Raw genomic sequence first — 24,009 nt, 5'->3', positions numbered from 1 at the left:
AACAAAAAAAAAAAAAAAACAGAAGTTAAGAAGGCTAGGTTCTAGGTTCAGGTTCTGACTTTTCTTTCCACTTCTGTGTTTTGTGACCTTGGGGAAGTCAGGAATCCTCTGGAGCTTTAGTTTTTTAATTATTGAATGGGGTAATAAGACCTCTTATGTATACTCCAAGCATTTGTGAATGTAAAGTAGGGAGTACATGTGTAAAAATTAAGCTGCCAGATGGATGAAGCTACTCTAAATATTTCACATTAGGAAGTATGTTGTTTGAAGATGTAATGTGAACGTTTTTCCATAATCTTTTTCTAAGTAGTGTGGTATTTGTACCTCTCCACCAGAGGGAGCTGTGTTCATTAGTTTTGTATGACTTTCCTGGGTTGAGAAATTCAGATTTTCACAGTAGCTTTGTGACTACACTGAACTTGTTTATAAGGATCACAGATTACAATGAGTATTGGAGGCCTAATCATCTCTACTTAAAAAGAGGAAAACTTTTTAAAACATCCTTTGAAGGACATTCATAAATTGTTTGTAAATTCATTTGAAATAAGAATTACTGTTTTCATAGTGTGATGCACTTACATTAATCAAATCTAGAACCAAAAAATCTTTATTATATGATGTCCGAAGAATTAGAAGACATCTTATGATTCCTAGGGCTGGTTTTGCACTCTTCATTCCGTACTATTTTTTTTTAATGTTATTTTAGGTACAAGAAATATATACTTCAAAGGAACATTCTGTAGATGCAATGTGGGATAATATTTGTGTAGCATAGAAACCTTTTTGTATTCCTGAAATAATATCTTACATTCTCTCAAAACATAAGGATTATGTTCTTGTAGTGGGGCAAATACATGGACCCAGGGTACTGTGAAGACTGGTAGTGATTAAACCATTTATGAACTTAGACTCTAGAATCAGGCTTTCCCAGTTCAATACAGGTCATGTAATTTCCTAATGTTTGATTTTGATAGGGTTGTTGACCTTTAGCTGCCTTAATTTCTAGGTTTTTAAAATAACATTAGAATGTATTCCACAAAATTTTTGTGAAGATTAGTAATTACTCTATAATGAGTGCTTAGAGCACTTAGTCATAGTGAGTCTCAAAGTGTTAGCATTAATTTCTTTAGTAACTCTTATTCAACAGACTTTAAGCTCTAATTTTATATTGGATTTTATCAAGTTACTTAAAATTGTGTAGTGTTTTAATCAGATGAAAATTCCTTGAAAGGGCACTATAGTTTGTGCCTATCTCATTGTACTCCTTCCTTTGAAAGATATAGAATGCTATTTTTCAACATTGCATATACGTTAGAATCATCTGAAAAGCTTTAAAAAAAACTGTTCTTTTATGTTACTGATTTGGTTTAGTGCTTAGGCATCAGTATTTTAAATATAATAAATCAGACCTATCCATAACCCTGTTTCATCAACTGTGACATTGATATTTTTATGAAACTGTTGTGTAGCCGAGGCTTGAAAAACTGCTGCCTTTCAGCCCAATTGCCCATCAACTAGAGACTGGATAAAGAAGATGTATTTTTTTTTTCTAATCAAATAGAGCACTACTCGGACATAAAGAACGAGAAATTAGACATATTTACAGCTAAGTGGATTCACATTGAGGCCATACTCTTAAGTGAAATTAGTATGTCACATGTATAAAGACAGAATAGTTTCTCTGCTCTGAAAAACTAAAAATGTAAATAAGGGTCAAAATGTATAACTAATATTGTGTAACAGGAAGAAAAGGTCTAAAAGAGTAGAGGAAGTGGGAGGTATAGGGGAAAGATAAAAAGGGGAAAGAAAAATATGTGAAAAGAAAAAACATGGAAACAATGTCTTTGTAAACAGGGAAGGGTGGGCTGGGGATTGGGGAAGAATGAGAACCAAGACCTGTTATGTAAAGGTACAAGATCCCAATGATGAATGTAACTGTACTGTATACCTAAATGTACCAATAAATTTAATAAAGACAAAAGAAAAACTGCTGCCTTTGATTTAATAGTTATTATATTTATTTGTTTATTCGTTAACTTTGTCAGCTCTGTGCCAGGCTTTTGGTACATAGTTCGGAACAGAGCATATCCTTACACTAACTTGTTGCCATGTTCGTATGTGTATATTTCTGTACTTTATGATTTGAATAAAATTTACATTTTTATTTTCCTTACTAATACTTTTTTTTTTTTTTTTGCAGCTAAGAGCTCTGTCTCACATTTTACAGACACCAATTGAAATAATACAGGCAGATTCTCCTCCTATTGTAGTTGGTGAAGAATATTCTAAAAAGCCATTAACACTTGTGTAAGTACCTAAAAATTTCTGCTGTTTTATTTTTTCATAATTAAGGCAAAAAAGAATTTAAAAACAGTTTAGGTTTTATATGTTGATTTATCAAAAAATACTAACCAAATTAATTCTGCTTATATTAAAGGCAATTGTAGAAATAGAAAGCAGTGTCAAAGTACACAATTTAGGTAATTGTTTAAACTTCTAGTGATTTGTGTGTATGAGTTAAGAATACAATGATTTTTAAAGATGGCAAAGTTTTAGGACTAGTTTGTATATTGTCGTGGTTTGACTTAATAATGCTAGCTAAAAGCTTCAACAAATGTAAAAGCTGAAATAGAGGAAATTAGGAGGTTAACTCTTGGAGAGGGGAAGGCGGGGTAAAGGAATTGAAAACGATCAAGATAGGTTATGGGCATGTATGAAGTCCCAAAATGAACATCACTGTTTTGTATTATAATCATTTATTTAAAAAGGGAAAATACATGCATACTGCGTATTTATTTATTTCTTAGAGATATTTTTTCTTCACACTGTCAAAGTATTTTGATTGAAAAAATATCTGAAATACAGCATGGAGGATTTCTTCTTTGCTTTAGTGTTTATCAGCTAAACTTACTAAGCTAGTCATTAATGACTTGAATTTGGTTGGAAAATTTGAAATTTATTGAGCACTCATCTCAACCATTCCATTTTTCTTCTGGTGGTTGAACCGCTTGCTAGCTGCTGATTCTTGTCAAATGGTGCTGAACTCTTATGCGCTTATGTAGTCTGTTGAATGATACGTCAGAATGCTTGGTTTTATAAAGATGATGAGCATTTCTATACAATAAATTTTATCCAAACTGTTTCTTTTCTTCATTGCAGATATATGAGACATGCGTATGGCTTAGGAGAACATTATAATTCTGTTACACTGTTGGTGAACACAGGTACTGAAAATTGCAGCTAGTTTACAAAATGTTACACCCTTTTTTGTTTTAGTACAACGTGCCAGTCTGAGTATTCCTGCCAAGTACTAGATTGTTGTAAATGCTATTGAGAAACACAACTACCTTACATCAGTTTTATGAATAAGTTTACAGACAGGCTTTTTAGAATTATGTTAAATATGTCAGAGATAAACTTTAACCATTTTCCTCTTCGTGGTATTTTTAAAATTTGTCTTTTGAGGGGAGCATTATGTGTAGACCAAGAAGGTACCCTGTTCACTGGCATTTTTATTTATATCATCCTGAATATTCTGTTTTACAATAAATTTTAAACGTTTAAAAATTCTCCCCAATGATAAAAGCTTCCCAAGTAATCATTTCAATGTAATTTTTCATGAAGAACTGAAGTGACTGCTTTTCTTTGTCATGGAAATTATATATGGTGGTAGCAAATTTAATTAATGCTTATAAAATAAGCTTTAGTGAAGTGACTTTGGTGTTCATGGAATTAATGGGGTGAAGCTTTTTACATAGTACTATACTTTCAAAATGCAGCTAAGGAACTTGCTTTAATAAGAATTTTAAAATATTCAGATGAGCACTATCAGTTAAGTTTAGAGAAATGAGACAAAGTCAGAGAAAAATAGATGTTCACGGTTGTTGGCTTTACACTGTAAAGAATTAAGAGACATGCCTTTTATGTGTGTGTGACTTTGAAAAGAGTAACATATTACTGTTTAATTTGTTTGTTGCTCTTCACTGTTTCTTAAATTTCAGGCAGGCGTTAGTGCTATCACTTACTTATTCTCTTTATAACTGTAGGCTTTTATATTTTCTAGTGTTTTTTTTCCCACTACTCAGCAGTTTTGCTTTCCCTTGCAGCTTTTTCCAGAAGCCTCTCTCACTCTTTATATTGTGTAAATGGTGGATTCTGTAGTTTTAAAAGGGCCAAGGCTACATTTGCTTCAAATTCTCTTTTCACTTTGTTTTACAAGCTTGCTGCCTTTTTACTCATTTTCTAGTATTACAAGAAAGCTCTCATGACTTTTGTTAATCTTATTGTCATTTTTTCTTCATTTCAAATATTTGAAAATTTTGTTTTGTGTGTATGGGTACAATTGGAGAGCCAAGAGCTTTGTAGTAAAACCAGTATTCAGTGATTTTTCTGTGTGAATAATTTATCTAATTCAGACTCCAGATCAAAGATAACAGTATTATGAGAGGAGAGTGCTCATCTATGCAAATGTATTTGATAATTTGTTATGTTAAAAAATTAAGAAAATGAGAACTTTTGATATTTTTCCCAAGTTCCTTGAACTTGTGTTTTATGTATAATTTTATGAGTAAATCTTGGGCATATAATGTTAAAAGCGGAGCCATTCTCACATGGCCAACAGGTAACAGTGTGAAGCTGGTAGAGACTGTGCTTAACTAGAGCAAGTCAGTACTTCCCAAGGGCACCAAACCAACAGAACAAAAACCACTTTACCTGCCAACAAGATATTTCAAAGCTGCCTGTTTTGTAACCTTTGACCTGAATTTTTTAGGGGTCTGAAATTAATAAAGGAATGGAATTATAAAATATAAAATGCTTTGTGTTTATTTTGAAGTACTCTCTTACTCTAAAATTAAAATATCAGCATTAAGAATAAAATATCATAAAATCTAGTTATAGATTCTATCTTTATCAAAAGTATTCTAAGATAAGTAATTTTTTAATAAGGATAAATTAGAATTTTCTTGCTTTTTGTGTTTATTAAAATTGTTTTTAAATGGTCATGGTCAGTACAGTTATGAACAAGATTTGTATGATCACCTATTCTTTCATAAAACTTTAGGTAAATACTGTTTTATTTATAATTGAAAGTTTTTAAAAATTTGCAGATGTTAATTTTAAAGTACATATACTAATTAGTTTGCTATATGGTGGTCTAATGGGTATTATATAAGCTTTCTTTTGTCCTAATCTGTAAAACTATATGTCAGAGTTCTGGAAATGTCCTTAGCCAAGAATTTTATCCACTTATATATGTTTACAGCTTGTGTAAAGCAAAAAAGAATGTACTTACAATGAGCAGTGTAGTTTTGCTCATATTCTCTGATGTTTGCCAAAAGAATAATAAAAAGTGAATGAATTAAATAGACCTTGGCTGTTCATATTGTCATTATTTAACAATTTTAGAATTTTGAAATAAACCCACTCAGCATTAGAATTTTACCAACTTTTATTTTGTCTTTGCATATAATTGAGAATATAGTATGAGCATAGCATTATGCCCCAGTTAGCAAGATAATAAAGTAATAGCCAGTTAAGTCATGGCTCTTAGAAAACAAGTAGAAGCTTAGGACCTTATAGAATAATGAAAGTTTATTTAGGATAAAGTTTTTTTTTAAAAAAGAACATTTGTGTGCAAGGATGTGAAGTAATAAAGAAATTTATGCAAATTGAAGTCAGCACACAGTTGTTAATACAGTGTCTTCTTGATACAGGTTGTCATGGACTAGCTGACGGAACAGGTCAGTTGATTTTCTGAGAATTAAATTTCATACTTTCATTATTTTTTGTTAGTGAACAAATACAAGTCAGTTTTCTCCCCATTGCTTATATTTACACATAATTCTTCCTAGTGTAAAAATAATATTTTTCCATCTTTAAACTCATGGGGTTTCCAATTTTTTTGAAACAGGGTCTCACTACATTGTTTTGTTTTGTTTTTTTTCTCATTGAGTTTATTGGTACATTTTAGGTGTACAGTACAGTTACATTCATCATGTACTTTTGTACCTTTACATGACAGGTCTTAATTCTCATTTTTTTCCCCTTCCCCCTGCCCTCCCTTCACTACATTGTTCAGGCTGATCTTTAACTCTTAGTGTAGCCTAGGATGGCCTCGAACTCACAGTCTCCCTGACTCAGCTTCTTGAGTGTTGGAATTACAGGTGTGCATCACCATGCCTGGCTTATAGTTGTCTTATAACCAAGGTGACCAGAATGAGTTTCTGAATACTACATAAATCACTACCTTTCTGTAAAGTTGCTGAATTGGTCAATTTTATGAATAAAAATGACTAAGAATATATCCTATTATTTCATTTCTATGTCATGCTTGTTCATAAATTCAGCCAGTACAGTATCAACATGGGGATTAAAAACTCCAGTGCATGAGTTAGATAAAAAATGATATGATTTTAAAAAGTTGTTTCTGAATCTGATATTCAGCACCCCCACCCCATCACCCCTGACTAAAATCGGAAATGCTTTATACACCTAGGCTAGAGTTTCTTAACCATGGCCCTGTTGATGTTTTGAGTTGGAGAATATTTTTGTTGTGAGGTTCTCCTGTGCATTTGATGTTTAGCAGCATCCTTGGCCTCTAGTACAAAATACTAGTAGTATCCCCTCTAGAAGTGTAAGAACGAAACATGTTTCACTGGGGTCAAATTGGTCTAAGTTGAGACCACTTACTAGATCTTAAGTATTATTGCTGATGAGGTTGCTGAGGTTTAAGGCAAACCATTTGGAACAAAACTTGGGCATATTAGATAATTACCTGCTTTTCATAACTTTGCCAGACTTTTTCTAAATTTCGTTTGAAAGGCTCAATAAGTTTTAACTATTTTCCTTTTCTCTTTATATTCTTACCCACTGCAATGTATTTATTTGGCTTTTGAGATCCCTGGTGGTAGCATTCAGGATGGACAATATTATGCTCTAGTAATAAGATATAAACTGTGGGGTCTTGCACCAATAAAGGAGTGTTTCTTGTTTCTTCTGCAGTATGCAAGTTGACTGCGACTCTACTCTCTCTATGCTCTAGGACCCAAGCCACTGGAGTTGTTACACTCAAACTGCTAGAAGGGAACATTCAGAAGGGTCTCATTTTAGCAAAGGAATTCTGTGACTTAGAAGAAGAAGCACTTTGCATTTTTATTCTTTGGCTGAATTAACCCCATGGCTTCACACTCATAGGAGAGGCCCAGAATAGCCCTGCCCTTGTGTAATGATAGAGAAAGTATGAATATTTGTGAACATTACTAAGCATTGTCACACATACTAGAGATAGTGGCATTTGGGATCAGACCTGGACTTGCATCTGCATCCTGGTATTTCTTTTAACTAATCTTTACACTCATACTGAGTGTGGTATACCCTTAATCCTAGCATCCCACTATGAATCAGTCAATGCCACCATCACATCCTTAATCCTAGCAGCACATTCTAGATCCAGCCAACTCTGAAAAGCTCCACATATGACCACATGAGACTTTGGGGAGACATTTAATTACAAGCCACAGCAGAGCTATGAAACCTTACAGTTTTAAATGTGTGTGTGTTGTATTTGTTTGTGTGTGTGTATGTGTGTGTGTGTGTGTGTGTGTGCGTGTGTGTGTGTATGTATTTTACAATAGTCTGGATTTAGCTTTTGCACACCATTGAAACTGCTTCTAAAAGCAGTACCAGTGACACTTACTAGTTCTTACCTTACCATAAAACTGCTGCATTTGACACTGTAGACCACTGTCTCCCTGAAATTCCTTCTTTCTATCTGCTGCTCTTTGCTGATTTCTTTCTGGGCTCTGTATTGATCTCAGCCTCCTCCTCAGACTCTTTTTCAGGGTGTTATCCTTGCCTTTTTCTCACACTGCATTAGAGCTTCCAAACTGGTGGGCTGAATGTGGCCCAAAGATGTATTTTCTTTGGCCTGTGCGGTGATTTTAAAGGGAAAAAAAAAATTGGTGGCATTTTAAGAATAGGGACATTTCACTTAAAAATCTTTATTTCTAGTTTCAGAAAAATCAGATATCAACACAGCCAGGATTCCTTCATGGCAGCACTCAGCAAGTGCTGAGTAGTAGGTCTCTGCTTTAAAAGGGACATATACAGTTTCTGCTCACTCACAACCATCCCTACATGCTCTGCTAACTTACAGTTCTTGTCTCAGTAAAAAATGTCTAGTTCTGCTGGGTACGGCGGCACAAACCTATCCAACTACATAGTGAGACCCTGTATCAACAAAAAGAAAAAAGAAAAAGCCCAGTCCTCAAGCCACAACCTTGGCATCACTTTATACTAGTCCTCTTTATCCTGTTTGTCATTTACTCCTCCCTCAATTAGACTTTGTACATAGTTCTTGGCTTTATCTCAATGTTCTATTTTTTTGTCCCATTCATTGGTACTTTTTGTTTTGATTGGCTTCCTTTCTCATTTCTGTGTTTAATTTTTGGTGGAAACTTCCAAAAATATAATTACACATATGTATTTGTGTTTTATAGTAGAATCTTGACAAATCCATCTAGACAGGTTAAAGGATGACTGGCCTTAAGCTGCTCCCACTGACCAAAATAACAAAATTTGTTGTAGTAAGTTTTCATGAAGCAAATTTATTTGATTTAGAGAGATTTGTTTATAGATTATGTTTTTTAGCAGAAGGGTTTAAATGTCATTTATTTTATGAAACTATTCTGGTAGTAGTTGGGACTGAATTCTTTTTTAAATGGTTTTGCTTGACAAAATTGAGTTGATAACTACTTTTCACAAATCACTTACTATTTTGTTTTGTTTTTTTGGTACCGGGGATTGAACTTGGGTCCTTGCACTTACGAGGCAGGCAGCAGAACCACTGAGCTAAATCTCTGGCCCTATCACTTCCTACTTTAAGGTCCATGAACAGCTAATAGATTTCCAACCTCATAATTAGTGTAAGGTTTTTCTTTATTACAGCATTTCTAACAGGTGCTCATTTTGCTCTTCGTTTAAATCCTTTTAACAAGAATGCAGTCAGATAGGTAAAGAATAAGTTAAAAGAGTGGCACGTGGCAGCAGAGGGGACAGGTCATTGGCATAAGCACATACATTACATCTAGGATCAGCCCTATGGCTAGTTCTTATACATTGAAGATTTATTAAGAGAGAAAGTGGATATTTTGATTTATTTACAAAAAGAAAATAGTTTGTATTGAGTTTTTATATGGGCCAAGCTATGTGCTAAATACTTTATATACATGGGCTTATTTACTTTTCACAGAAAGCAAGAGTTGGTCTCTTCAGCCCTATTTTATATGATGGAAATAAGACTTGAAGTGGTTGAGAACAAATAACTTGGTCAATCCATATGGCTAGAAAGTATAAAGCTAACCCTAGAAGGCTGATCTATGAGAATTCAAAGTCCATTAAATGGATGCATATTGAGGATATACTCTTAAGTGAAATAAATAAGTCACACATGTATAAATACTGAATAGTTTCTCTGGCGTGAAAACTATAATAGTACATAAGATCCTAATGATACAATTGACAATGTGAAATAGGAAGAAAAGAGCTAAAGGTATAGGGAAAGTGGGAAGGGTAGGGGAAAGTTAATAAGGGGAAAAATATATGAGAAAATGAAAAAATGGGAATAAAGTATTTGTAAATGGGGAGGGGAGGAGGGGGTGAAGAGAGGGCAGGGACAAGGGGAAAAAATGAGAACCAAGACCTGTCATGTAAAGGTACAATATTCCAATGATGAATGTAACTGTACTGTACAACTAAAATGTACGAATAAACTCAATGAGAGAAAAAAAATAATTCAAAGTCCATTAAATCTATATCCATATTTTAAAAAAATGAGCCAGAAAGAAATTCAATACCCTTCTTTATTATAGGACAGAGAATTTCTATCGCAGTATTAAAGTACATGAAACATCTGTGCTTGTTTGAATGTCTATCCCAAGTCTTAGATTATGCTTTAATCACAAAATAAGATTGTTGAAACAAGTGAGGGTGGTGGTTTCTGCATAAACTGTATGAACTGCTGTTTCTCATGTACTTTTCCAACTTTCAAAACAATCCTTTAATTTGTCACAAGGGTCTTTTTTATAGTCAGAATTAGCCAGGTTTTTTGTAAGATAGTGTTAATAAATGGAACAAGGCTTCTATCAGTAGTTAAACTTAGTGATTGTTTTAACTATGATCATTGAGGTTCTAGGATGCTATATATGTTAGCATTCCCACAGTACATTTTACTTCCAAAAGTAGTTTTTAATCATTAGCTATTTCCCATGTGATCTCAGTGGAATAGATCGCTATTCATACTTATTATTTTACAGATGAAATGACAGATATATCCAGTTTGATCGACTTGCTTAAGTTAACATAATAACTTTGTCTGGATTAACATACAATTTTAGGTTCCTAGTCCTGTGCTAAGTTTCACAGGCTGGTGTTGTCTCAGAAAGCTGGTGATTTTTCTCATGTCATTTGCAGGAAATAGATGGAATTTGAAACTGTCATTTTAAGCAAAATAAACCAGATTCAGAAAGTGAAATGTCACATGGTTTCTCTTATATGAGAAACTTCACAAATAAGTAAAGAAAAGAACAGGAAACCAGAAGGTAGACTTTTTGAGAGAGTGAAGGAAGCTGGGAAAGGGAGATCGAAGGAAGAGGGGGATAATTAAACAAAACAATTAAGATATTAAATGCATGTAGCAGAATTTTCCCCAAATCGTCATTCTGTATTACTAACATGTGCTAAAAAACAAAACAAAATATAACATAAAAACTTGGTAACTTTTCAGTTTTACTGCCAAATGCGTCAATTTCTGGCTCCTTGGAAAGCACTGGATGCTGATATTCAAGGCTATATAGCAGAGAACCCTTTCATTTGGAGCTACCTCTCCATAGGCACTGTGTTTTAAGATTCAAATCAAAACTCAAAAGTTTGAATAGCAGACTCCATCTTTCTTTTTATGTCCCACTTCCTAGGATTTTAGTGTCTCAATTAAACTTGGACCTGTACTACAGTCATGCTGTCAAATGTCCAATTCTCTTGACTTTTTCTCTGGTGCTGAGGATTGAATCTAGGACTTTGGTTTGCTAGGCAAGTGCTCCACCACTAATCTGCATCCCAAATATTATCTAATTCTTTTATCTCCCTTTTCATATCCAAAGTTGTTGTTCATACTATCTCACATACCTATGAAAAGACCAGGTTGTAGCCACAATTGTACCCAAATTATATAACCTATCATTTCATCTCTATCCCTCTTTCTCTGGCACCTAAAATAATGCAAAACCTCATACTTGCTGTGCCTCCAGTCTTCCTCCCTTCAAACCTTCTTTCCTTCATGCTACTTAAGTGAACTGTCAGAAATACAAATCTGACTATGGCCTTCCTGTGCTGTTTGCATCTTTAAATTTTTTATGTATTAAAATGTTTTTGACCCCTTAAAATATAGTACCTTTCTGGCTGGAGAAAGACTGCTCTTCCAGATATTGGCCAATTCCCCTCCCCTAAGTAGAATTGACCTCTCCCCTCCCCTCCTCTCTTCTCTCCTCTTCTCCTCTCCTCTCTCTCTCTCTCTCTCTCTCTCTCTCTCTTTTAATGGGGTATTGGAGATTGAACTCAGGGCTCTGTGCATGCTAAGCAAATGCTCTACCACCAAGCTACACCCTTATCCCTAGCCAATTCTTAAAGATAGCAAAACCTGCAGCCTGAAGCAGGCCTTTGCTGTGTAGACTGTCCAATGTGGAGCCATACCACCTCTATCTGGACCATTTACCCCAAAAGACAATTTTTTTTTTTTACCTTAATCTTCCAGAGATCAGGTACCAAATGACTAGAAACTAACCCTAAGTAAAATTATCCAATCTGACCAGTCCTAAATTGTTTACCCCGACCTGCTTTGTCTATCCCTTGAAAGCCACAGTAAAGGCTGTGGCCTTGGCTTTACCCTCCCTGTCCTATTTGACCTGAACACTGCTGGCCCGGTCTACTGTGGACCTCAGTGACATGCCATCCCTCCTGCTAAACTTATTCTTTCATGACAATCACTTCTATGACTGAATCCTACCATACCTGATTAAAACCAACCATGTGTATGTGTTAGTATACTAGCACAAACTTTCCAGTAGCTCCCCATTCCTACAGAATAGGATCTGCCCTTCTCATGGAATTTAAGGGAAGTCTTATGTGACTGGCCTATACTCCTCTCCAGTGTCACTTGCTATCATTACTTCTCTATTGGTTTTATGCTCTAAAATTCTATTCCCCATGGCTCTGTGTATTTCAGACTTCTGAACCTTTTCTTCATACTTTTATTTACATGCTTTTCCCTTTCACATTTATTTTGTCAACTGGTTAGTTTTTATTCTTTTTTTTTTTCAGTACTGAGAATTGAACTCAGGGTCCAGGTACATTCTTGCGTGCGTCCATGTAGTGTGTGTCTGTATTGTTACTGGGAATCTAACTCAGGCCCTTGCGTTGCGAGGCAAGCAGCGGAACCACTAAGCCAAATCCCCAGCCCCCATTCTAATAATTTTTGAGACAGGTTCTTGATAACTTTCCCAGATTAGGTTTGAACTTGCAATTCTACCTTAGCCTTCCAGAGCTCTGGGAGTACACACCAGCATCACCACACCTGGTTTAGGTTAATTTTTTTTAAACATATTATGCCAACATTCAGCAATCAGTATAAGAAATCTTTCTTGAACCAGTCAGGCTCTTTATCACTCTATGTGCTTGTTTAAATTCTCACTCACTTTATTGCATTGCAATGCTGGCTTCATGAGAAAAGCCAGTAAACTATCTTGTTTACTGGTATGTTCCCAGTGCCTCAGTATTGTAATAGTGCCAGGCATTCAGTGATACTTAATAAATGTTTGATGAGAAATTAGTCTGGTTGCAGGGGTTCCAGGACAAGCTTGGATCCCACAATCTGTGGATGCTCAAGTCCCTTATGCACGATGGCATAGTATCTGCATGTAACTGAGCATGGTGTCCCATATACAATGCATGATCTCTGGATTATGTATAATACCTAGTACAATATAAGTGCTATGCAAATAAATGTTCTGTATTGTTTAGGGAATAATGACAAAAAGTCTGTACATGTTTAATAATACATTTTTTCTGCATATTTATTACTGAGATTAGTTGACTATTCAGATCTGGAGCCTGCAAATTTAAATGGATTGCTATACATCTTGGACAGTCCTTGACAATTAATAATCACTTGATGTTTTGAACTTTGGGGACTCTCAGTTTTATTTTTTCATGTATTTGCATGAACTTTATACCATGGATGTGCTTTATATAAAATGATCTTTCAGATACCATCTAGGCTTACATTGTTAGTTACATTTAATAAATATCAGTTGAATGCCTACTGTATGTCAAGCATGCTCTTAGAGATTGTCTTGCCAATGCATCTTAGTATAGAAATGCTAAACTGGAGTTTGTTTAAAGTCCTCTTTAAATAAATATAGAAACAGAAGCAAATAATTTTGTCCAGAGAGAAGGTCACAGATCCAGGAAAACAGTAATGGAAATATTTGATCAGGATTGGGAATAGGCAGGTAGTCAGACAGAAAATTCAGATAGGCAAAATGAATAGCCTGAGTAAAGGGATAAATGTATCTGATGCTGGTGTAAATGGTTACTAGGAGAGGACAGGATTTACAAAAGGAACAGCATGTGATGTAGCTGGAGCTAGACTGATGAATGTTCAGTCTTAGATATTGGGGTTTTAGCTTATAAACAGTGAATGGCCATGGACAGAGTTGATGTTAGAGGTGCAGATTAACTGAAAGATGATGGACAGTGAGAATATAAGGGATGAATATGGACAGGAAGTAGAATGTAGTCCATGTAAGAAGTGATCAGATTTTGGAACTATGGTATTAGCAGCAGAAGAGAAACAGAAGGGATGGTGGATTTACATTGAATCAGCTTAGCTAAGCTTGGAGTTGGTCTCTTCCCTACTTCATTTCAGGCCAGTCCTGATCACAAGAGACATTACACACAAAATCTAAAAGTAAGTCATATTGAAGTGACAGCTTGGAAAATTACTACAATTAGTTCAGAGGCATCAGTTGTTAATATTATGCAAACCGTTGCTGATTTGCTTGGTCACTCATTGGAATGAATTCACAGCTGGCCCTATAGTTCTCCCACGTCTAGCAGATCTTCAGCTTCTCAGGAGGTAGGGGCAGGCACAGCAGTAGAAAATCAAATTTCTGTAATAAATTCCATATTTAAATAATTCAGATAGAAACGGTACAGAATTTGCTGCTGTAACAACATATCTAAGCCATGTAGCAAAAGTTTCAGGAGTTAGCCTTGAGTGCCAGTTAGAAGGGCCTTAAAGAGACAATAGGAGACTTGTATCACTCCAGGAAGCTGTCAATGAGAATTTAAAGGAAATGGGGGAAGTATGGCTAGAAACTGGAAGAAAGGTAACTCCTATTACATAGTTGCAGAAAATTTAGCAATACTGGCAACATTCACAGTGTAAAATAATATATCTCACCAACTAAGCTAGGGAGCTTTCTAGACAGTATTGAAAATGTTATTGGGCCAAGAATGTGGCACATGCCTGTAATCCCAGCACTTGGGAAGGTGATGCAGGAGGATTGCTGCAGGTGCAAGGCCAACCTGGGTTACATAGTGAGACCCTGTCTCAAACAAACAACAACAACAACAAAACTATTAGGGTCATTCTAGCTACCAGAGTGAAAGACAAGAAGAGAGGTAAGAGGAAGAATTGTTAAATGTAAACAATCTATAACTTGGGGTTTGAAAAATACAACTTTCTCATTCTTAGCCCCTCATGACAGTAAATGATGCTAAAATTAAGAAGTGTTTTCTAAATCCAAAGAATCATCAGAAAAGTGATGTCTAAAGATGAAGCCAGAGGTATTGACTTTGTTGACAGCTCATGAAGATTAAAGAAGCTAACAAATTATAGGACTTTTAAGAATCTTAAAGTTATGGTCCCACAGCAGTTTCACATAGGAACCCAAGATAGAGGAGGGATTTGTGGGTGTAGGTTTTGTCTGATGGAGTGAACTATAAACCTGTGTCAAAAGAAAAATCATGAAGTTTATCAAAGCTTTGTATCAAGTTTGAATTGAAAGGGACAGTGCAAACTGAAAGATAAACCTTTATGTACTGTTGGTAGGATGTAAAATGGTATTATGGAAAGTACTCTGGCAACACCTCAAAATATTAAACATAGTGATAACCTATGACCCAATAATTCCACCCTTAAGTATATGTCCAAGGGAAGCCGGCCACAGGGGTTCATGCCCATAATCCAAGCCTGGGAAATTTAGCAAAACCTTGTCTCAAAAATAGGAATGGGAATGTAGCTCAGTGATAAGGCCTTGAATTCAATCCCAGTACTGCCAAACAAACAAAAGAAAAGTTTATGCCCAAGGGAGCTGAAAATATATTTACATCAAAATTATACACACATGTTCAAAGCACTGTTATTTATAATAATTGAAAAGTAGACCTCTCCTGCCCAGAGCTGCCATCGCTCCAGCGCCAGGAAGGAACCCCCATAACTCCCCTTACTGCCCTCCCCCGCACACTCTCAGACTTCCTGATTGTGCCAGTCTTTGGACCCACTCTGCAGAGGTGGTCATAAAGGGTATTTTTCTGAGTTCCCAACATTGAATATCTTTAAAGAAAGGGTGTGGGAAACCTTCAGTAGAACGGTGTGGAGTTCAACCATTCAGAAGGTTGGGGAACTCAATCTGGGCCTTGCAGCCCGAGGTCAGTCTGTGTCATGGGGTTCAGCCATCAGCTAACTGAGATCAGGGGTTTGGCATCCTCGCTCTGTTTCAGTCATTAAATGGTAAATACACTATATTGAAATTTTGTTCACTGCAGACATGTTCTGGACTGCTTCTTGATTTCAATTTAATTCAAATGATTTAAGGGTGATAGACTAGTGACTACCACAGGTGGTCAGTTTCCAAGTTGTGCTTGATCTTAATGTGTTGCTGATTGTATCAGTTGGGGTAAAGCATTGCGGTTGATTTGATGAGCTGTTTTCTCTGATATTATGAAGATGAGAATGTCTGCGGGTCGTTAAGAGACACAGAAGCTAGGGTGCAACTATATCAGGGAGATTTGGGTGATAACCCAGAGATTAAATCAAGGATAGTCCGACAAAAAAAATAAAAATGCAAAAACACTTAAGCAAGACGCAAAGACAGATTTCCAGTTCACCAATGGCAAACAGTAGGGCAAATAAGGATGAAAAGGCCGATAGTGAACCACCAGGACACCCTGAACTCAAAGCACAGGAAGTAACAAAACAGATCAATCAGGCTCTAGAAAAGCTCAAAACAGAAATAATTTCCCAGATAACCATAGAGATGGTGAGCAAAATGAAAGTCATGATTCAACACTCTAGAGCAGAAACTGACAAAAAAATAGATGAGCTCAGGACCACGATAGAAGCCATGAAGGCCCAGCCTAAGAAAGAAATGGAAAAAATAAATGCCTAACATATGAAAGAAATGGAATCCATAAAACAGATTCAAACAGATATCCAGGAGATTAAACACTCCATTGAAAGTGTATGCAGCAGAATAAAAGAATGCAAAGATAGACTCTCAGATATAGAAGATAATATTGCAGTCAGTGACCATGAAAAGAGAGGTCACTTAAAAACAGTAAAGGGTCATGAGCAAAATGAAAGTCATGATTCGAGACTCTACAATAGAAACTGACAAAAAAATAGATGAGCTCAGGACCATGATAGAAGCAATGAAGGCCCAGCATAAGAAAGAATGTATGCGGATAGAAGAAGGTGGTGAAGGGAGGGCAGGGACAAGGGGAAAATATGAGAACCAAGACCTGCCATGTAAAGGTAAAAGATCCCAATGATGAATGTAGCTGTACTGTATACCTAGAATGTACCAATAAACTCAATGAGGAAAAAAATAAAAAAAGAAATGGAAACAATGAATGCCCAACATAGGAATGAAATGGAATCCATAAAACAGATTCAAAAGATATCCAGGAGATTAAAAACTCTATTGAAAGTGTATGCAACAGAATAAAAGAATGCGAAGATAGAATCTCAGATCTAGAAGATAGGATTGCAGTCAGTGACCATGAAAAGAAAGGTCTCTTAAAAACAGTAAGGGATCATGAGAAATCAGTCCAAGAACTCCTAGATGATGGAAAGAAGAATAATATAAGACGGGTAGGAATCCATGAAGTAGCAGGAGAAAATAAAAATGACTTAAAAAAGCTGTTCACAGAATTAATGACAGAAAACTTGCCAAACAGAAGGGAGGAATTAGACATACAGATAAGTGAGGCATATAGGACTCCAACTAGACACGATTAAAAAAAAAAATCTACACCTAGAGATATAATAGTCAAGATCCCAGAAACCCAACAGAAGAACAAAAACACTACAAGCAGTAAGAGAAAAGAAACAAATCACATGCAAAGAAAAGCCCATCAGAATCACAGCAGACTTCAACACAAACCCTTAGGTCAAGGAGAGCCTGGAGTGAGGTATTTCAAGTCCTAAAAGAGAACAACCTCCAACCTAGACTGATGTATTCTGCAAAACTCTCTTTCAAAATGGATGAGGAAATAAGACACTTCCACAACAAAGAACACCTGAGAAACTACATGAATACCAAACCAGTATTACAAGCAATTCTAAACAAGATCCTAGAAAAAGACAAGGAAGGCAACAACACCATGAGGCCCAACAGAGCAAATCAAAAAGGCAAAGCAAGAAACTAAAAGGAGAAGGTGAAAAAGTAAAAAGAGTCAACAAAAGGCCAATAACATGACAATAATAAGTCAGTACATATCAGTTATAATCATCAATGTCAATGGCCTCAACTCACCAATCAAGAGAAATAGACTGGCAAAATGGAATAAGAAGCAAAATCCAACAATATGTTGTATACAAGAAACACGCCTATTGCAAAAAGAAGCCCATAGACTGAAAGTGAAAGGATGGAAAACAATTCTCCATATGCCTGGAGCCCATAAAAAAGCAGGGGTAGCAATCTTATTTGCAGACAAAGTAAATTTCAAACCAAAACTGATTCTAGTATTATTGATGTAGGATGGTACTGTATCATTGTATCATACCTCTGTGAATGTAAAATAGCTTGTACCTGCTTTATGATACGTAGTAGTGACTGTGCTTTATCAGAGCTATTTTTAATGATGTTACTCTAGAATGTTCTCTCTCCAGATGATGATTAAGATGCTAATAAAAAAAAAAATTGGTGCCAGGTACCACAACAGCAACAGAACTTTGCTGTTTTCTGGGTATTATTCTTTTCTTTGTTTTTTTGTTTTTTTTTTTTTTTAATGGAATGTGCTGAATGTCTATAGCTTTGTTCAGATGACTGCAGAACCTGGAAAAACTGTTGCTGCTATTGATGCATAATATACTGCTATTATTGGTTTTTTATATAAATATAAATATATATATGTATATATACATATACATATATATATATAATTTGAATTTTTGGAAACTTTAACTGTGCTGTCAACTTTGGAAAAAGTTATCCCAATTTACTGTGTTGACTTGGTGTTGTACAGAAATTAACAGCCAAATTTGTCTAGAAATGTTAATTTTTTTTCCATTTGTACAGGGGTAACATGTAGTATTAAATATGTAAGGTCATATCTTCGGGGCTTTGATTACAGAAACTAATAAAGTATTCTCTAAATAATGAAATAAAAGAATAATATAAGACTATAAGAGTAAGAAGTAATTTAAATATGTTCAGGGACCATTTTCATCTTCAGAATTAAGGATTATTTTAATTTTACATCATTGCCTTTTCTCTTTTACTTTCCTTTTCAGTTTTATTTTAGGATTCCCTATTTTTAATGTTCATACAGAGATTTCTTTAACTGAAATACCAAATAGTTTCTCTGGTGTGAAAAACTATAATAGTACAGAAGATCCTAATGATATTATTAATAATGTGAAATAGGAAGTAAAGGGCTAAAGGTGTAGGGAAAGTGGGAAGTGTGGGGGAAATGTAATAAGGGAGAGGCAAAAATTTGAGAAATTGAAAAAATGGAAATAAAGTGTTTGTAAATGGGGAGGGGAGGTGTGGGTGAAAGGGAGGGCAGGGACGAGGGGAAAAAATGAGAATCAAGACCTATCATGTAAAAGTACAGGATACCAATAATGAATGTAACTGTATTGTATACCTAGATTGTACCAATAACCTCAATAAAAAGAAAAAAAAGTCGAAACAACATAAATGTTTATTAACTAACAAATGAAAATATAAAGTGTGTTATAGTCATCAATGGAATAATACTTAACAACAAAAAACTGAAGTACTGGTATATGCTGTAACTTGAATGGACTTTGAAAACATTATTCTGCGTAAAAGAAGCCACACATTATATTATTCAATAATATAAAATACTCAGCATAGGCAAATCTATAGAGATAAAATAGATTAATTGCTTAAGATAGGGGTGAATGAGTGAGCTGGAGAATGATGGCTAAATATTGTGGGCCTTCTTTTGATGATGGTAAATTCATTTACAAATTGATTTATTGACAGTTTTACAATTTGCTGAAAACCATTGAACACTGTATTTTAAATGGGTGATTGTGTGGTATAAGTATATATCAGTAAAGCTATTACCAAAAAATGAAAAAATAAAGAGAAGCTTTTGAACTCTTGTACTTCTGTGAACAGGCATCAGTCTGTGAAAACTGCTTGGCAAACATAGGCTATATTTTATTGGACAGAAAATAATTCAGAGCGTGGACATAAGAGCCCAGCAAGGGGAATCATGAGCTAATCTCAGGCTGTAGGACTGGACTGAACCCTGACCAAGGGACTGGCAATGCAGGCCTACTTGGATTTCAGAATTGCTGCAAACCAGTGTCTCAAAAGAACAGCCTTGTCTACATTATGGAACTGTCTTGCCTATCCTGTGTTTCACCTATGATTGTATTTTGCAAGTGTGGAGACAGATAACTTGTCTCTTTAGTTCACAGGTCTTCAGATCTTTCAGATGAACTATACTAGAACTAGATACATGGACCCTTCCCTCAAGAGCCACAGCTACCTTTGGATCTGATTTAGATGACAGGATCTTTGATGCTCTGAACAGATGAAACTTTTGTAGGGAGAGGATTTCTCCACAAAATGTGTCCCTATTTTGCATGGAGGAGAAATATATATAGTTCATGCCTACATGGTAGATTGTGGGTGTCAAAACATACCCACTACATTTTGGTCTCTTGCTATCAAGGGGCAAAATTGACTTTGCCTGCCTTTAAATATGGGCCAGTCTCAGTGATTCCTAATCAAAAGGTTGTGGCAGAAGTGCTGTTGCATGACTTTTGAAGCTAATATATGGAAGTAGTAACAGCTCCCACTTCACTTTTTGTCTTGGGATGCTACCCCTTAGAGCCAAGGCACCATGTTGGGAAGAGTCCCAGGGCTTGAGTGTGATGCACACCTGAAGGTACAACCAGCAACATGTAACACAAGGTGTTGGTAAATGGGCCTTTCAGTGATTTTCTCCCCAGCCTTTAAGCTGACACAGGTGTCATCAAGGGGAACATACAGAAGCTCTGCCCAAATTAAGATTTGAGAAGAAAACAAAAGTTATTTTAAACCTTTAAGTTGTGTGGTAGTTTGCTTCTCAGCAATAGATAACTGGAATGAGTGGCATTAGTAGTATTGATCGTACTTTGGAAGTATGGAAAAAGAAGGAATCCAGAAAGTTTGTCAAGAAACTTTCTCAGTTCAGCAAATATACAGAAAGCAGAATCAGGTTGTATAGTGGCCTCTTCACTCCCTTCAGGCAGTTAATTGCCAGTGTTTGGTTAGTGTCAGCAGGGTGCTGGCTGTACAGCCATTACTTTAAAGGTGATGAGTGCCATGAGATTAAAAAAAAAAAAACCAAATACTTATGATCATTTTGTTTAGATAGTAGCACCATAATTACTCATAAAAAATGAGGTTGAAAGGTTTGGAAGAGATAAGGCAAGGTGCAGTGATTAAATAGCTAAAAATTGTTTTATCACTTTAGGAACTGATGATCTTTATTAATCAGTACTTCTTGTTTTGCTGTTAGGATGATGATGTTTGTCATTTACCTTTATAAATTTCTTATTCCTCTTGTAGAATCGTGGCCACTGCCTTTACTTTCTTATTGGAAAAGGTCAAGAGCACCCTCTAAATGAGGCCTTCTCTGGTTGTCCCTATTTAAAATTAGAAACTCACTCTCCACAATTCCTGTTTCCCTTACCTGCTTTTTTGGGGGGTTCCTTAGCACCCATCACCATCTAACATATTAGACGTATTTGTTTATCTTGATCATTTTTCTTCTATTAGAATGTAATTTCCTTGAAAGCATGGATTTTTGTCTTTTCCGTTTACTACTTGTCACCAGTGCCTTCAAGGGTGTTGAGCATATTAATAGGTGCCCACTAAGTACTTGTTGAGTAAATGGATAAAGTGACATATGAATTTTTTTAAAAATAGGATTAACTTGGATTCAGAACTTTCAGTATTTTATAATGCTTAAATTATTGGAATTAGCCACCTGAATGTGGTACATGTATATATAACCTAGATGCCTCTGGGTCCCCTTGTTTCTGGGTGCAAATGGGGCTACACTGTATTGCTATATGCACTTCCCTCTCTTAGTCTTTTCGAGCATACACAGAAATAGACTAGCAGAATGAATTCCTGTGTACCTATTATTCAACATAAGTAATTATTAGCATATTGTTAAAACTCCTTTGGCCTCTCGTCCTCGTCTACCTCCATGACCTTTACACCATTTATGGAGAGGAACCACTTTGTTGGGGTCTCAGTCAAGCCCATCTCTGCCAGATTCTGCTGCATGGATTTGGCATGGCCCCAGGCATGTTAGATGTGGGAGCTCTATGGCACAGCCTTTTATGGAGCATTCCAGTTTAGACACATGTGGTAGACATAAGAGAATTTCTGCCTCTGAGTGTTACTCTTGGCTTTTGGTATCCTGCTGACCAATGAATCACCAGCAGTTCAGACCTATGCTTCTCATTCTTCAAACCTCATGTTACCAGACTCTTTGAGAAAACATCATCTTATTTCACTTAAAATTTCAGTATGCATTTCTAAATGTTATGGACCTATAAATTAAGTGCTATCACACCATTATTACACATAACAAAACTATAGTTCCTATTGTCTAATGTCCAGTTCATAAATAAATTTCCCTGATTGACTCCAAGATATTTGTATTCAAATGAGGATTCAATCCAGGTCCAAACATTGCATCTGACTTTTATTTGTCTTGTTATTTTTCTTCATAACATTCATTTCTCTTTGTATTATTGCCAGTGATTTATTGGTGAAACTTATGTCATTTGCCCTATAGAATTTTCTGTTCTAGATTTCACTACATTATTTCCTGAGAATTTTAAGTTGCTGTCTGCTTCTCATACTTTGAATAAATTGTTAGTTAGGTCTCAAAGTCACGATTAGATTTATGTTCAGTTTTTAAGGCAAGAACATTTCATGTGGTTGTGTGTACTTTTTATTACATCCCTTCATAAGGCTTATCTTGTAATTGTCAAAGGTTTTATAATGGCTAAAACTGATTAGTGAGTTATTAACTTGATCCTTATAAAATTTTATGTCAATCTTTCGACTAATACTTTTAAAAACTAATTATGATTTTTGAATAGATATGCTATTTTGTTACAATTTGCAAAAATAGTGCATTTTTCTAAAGCTATTTTTACTAGCTTTAACTCCCCTATGAATAAGAATGTTATTAACTATTGGATTATACCGAATAAATGTTTTACACTGTTCCTTTAACAATTTTCAAACAGTGTTAGTGCCCTAGCAACTCCCACAGTTATTAACTTAAAAAAAAAACAACATTATAAATTCTTAGATTTTAGTATGCTTTGGTGTGTTTCAGTCTTTTTATTCTAGGTTTTATCTATTTATTTTCTGATCCTCAGTACATCCCATCGTAAACTAGTGAGAACTCCCAGAAGTTGGCTTCTGTGTCCTTCTGATGTAATCTCATTAGTTAACTTCCTATCTCTGGCATGAAAGAGTCAAAACTTGCCTTATGTATGTATTTTCTGCCCCAGATGTGGACCTGCTATTTTTCTCTCCCCAGCTTTTACATTGGAACCCTTCTAATGCCACCTGCCTTCAGCATGGTGGATCTCAGAATGTTTTTGTTTCCATGATACATCTATTATGAAAGGAGAGGTTCTAAAGATGCATAATAAAGAACTCTAACCTCTCAGGTTACCTTCTTCTAAGATCATGGATGAGAGATTGTTAATAGGAGCACTGAAGGGTGGCAAAAACACTAAGATCATTTCTTTGAATAAGAAGAAGATGACAAAGATGCCTTCAGCATTAGAAAAATTGCCTGGCCTGAAGACTTTAGACCTTCAGAATAACCTAATCCCCAAAGTGTGTCCAGAGATAAGCACCTTGACCCAGGTGAGGAACCTCATCTTTTTAGATTGAGACTGGAAAATAGGAAGAGAGAATTGGTGAGAGACAGAAAAATAAGACTTTGATCTATGGAGATGTAGCTTGCTCAAGACAATGTAGAGTGTTGCAGGAGAAGCATAAGAAGACTGTCTTGCTTAGGGGATTAAATGTGGTAGAGAGAGAACGTGTTTCAGTTTATTCATGTACTCTGTGGCCTACATCTGGAATCAAGGGAATAGGTCTCTGCCACACTCATCTTTCTGGAGGCTGTCATCTGGAAAGGGGCCAGAAGCCTGGATGTGTTTGTCTACCTTGGGGGCTTACATCTGGAAGTGAGTTTGAGGATCCTGGAGAGGCTGTTTACCCTGGGGACTGTCCTGAAGCTTGTGCATATGGAATAAAAAGACACTTAGGATGTAGGGATAGAGTTCCTTTTCAATTTCCTAGAGTAGGCTGAAACTTTGAAATGGGGTGCTGGCAAGGAATAGGAAGGGAGGGATGCTCGGTTTTTTTTTTTTTTTTT

At 35.7% G+C, this 24,009-nt stretch overlaps 2 protein-coding genes across 4 annotated transcripts in view; both read left to right on the top strand.

The window, feature by feature from the left end:
• Otud6b (OTU deubiquitinase 6B) overlaps positions 1-7,187 on the top strand; it is a 17,091-nt gene extending 9,904 nt beyond the window's left edge. Inside the window, exons 6-9 of one of the 2 annotated variants that reach the window (XM_033760231.1) lie at positions 2,201-2,307; positions 3,160-3,224; positions 5,715-5,741; positions 7,003-7,187. In XM_033760231.1, coding sequence (XP_033616122.1) covers positions 2,201-2,307; positions 3,160-3,224; positions 5,715-5,741; positions 7,003-7,172 — 369 coding nt within the window. In that variant the 3' untranslated portion in view covers positions 7,173-7,187. Of the gene's footprint in view, positions 1-2,200; positions 2,308-3,159; positions 3,225-4,106; positions 5,340-5,714; positions 5,742-7,002 lie in introns of those variants that run through there. The other variant, XM_019205708.2, reaches the window with a different exon arrangement.
• A 16,077-nt stretch (positions 7,188-23,264) lies between these two features.
• Positions 23,265-24,009, top strand: part of Lrrc69 (leucine rich repeat containing 69) — an 84,683-nt gene continuing 83,938 nt past the window's right edge. For both annotated transcript variants that reach the window (XM_010611985.2, XM_010611984.2), the window contains exon 1: positions 23,265-23,492. In XM_010611985.2, the coding sequence (XP_010610287.1) occupies positions 23,310-23,492 (183 nt within the window). In that variant the 5' untranslated portion in view covers positions 23,265-23,309. The remainder of the gene's footprint in view (positions 23,493-24,009) is intronic.

This window comes from Fukomys damarensis, unplaced genomic scaffold, assembly GCF_012274545.1.
Source record: "Fukomys damarensis isolate Sample0158 unplaced genomic scaffold, DMR_v1.0_HiC HiC_scaffold_5, whole genome shotgun sequence".
Classification (NCBI taxonomy): Eukaryota; Metazoa; Chordata; class Mammalia; order Rodentia; family Bathyergidae; genus Fukomys; species Fukomys damarensis.
This window is presented reverse-complemented; position numbering and strand designations above follow the sequence as displayed.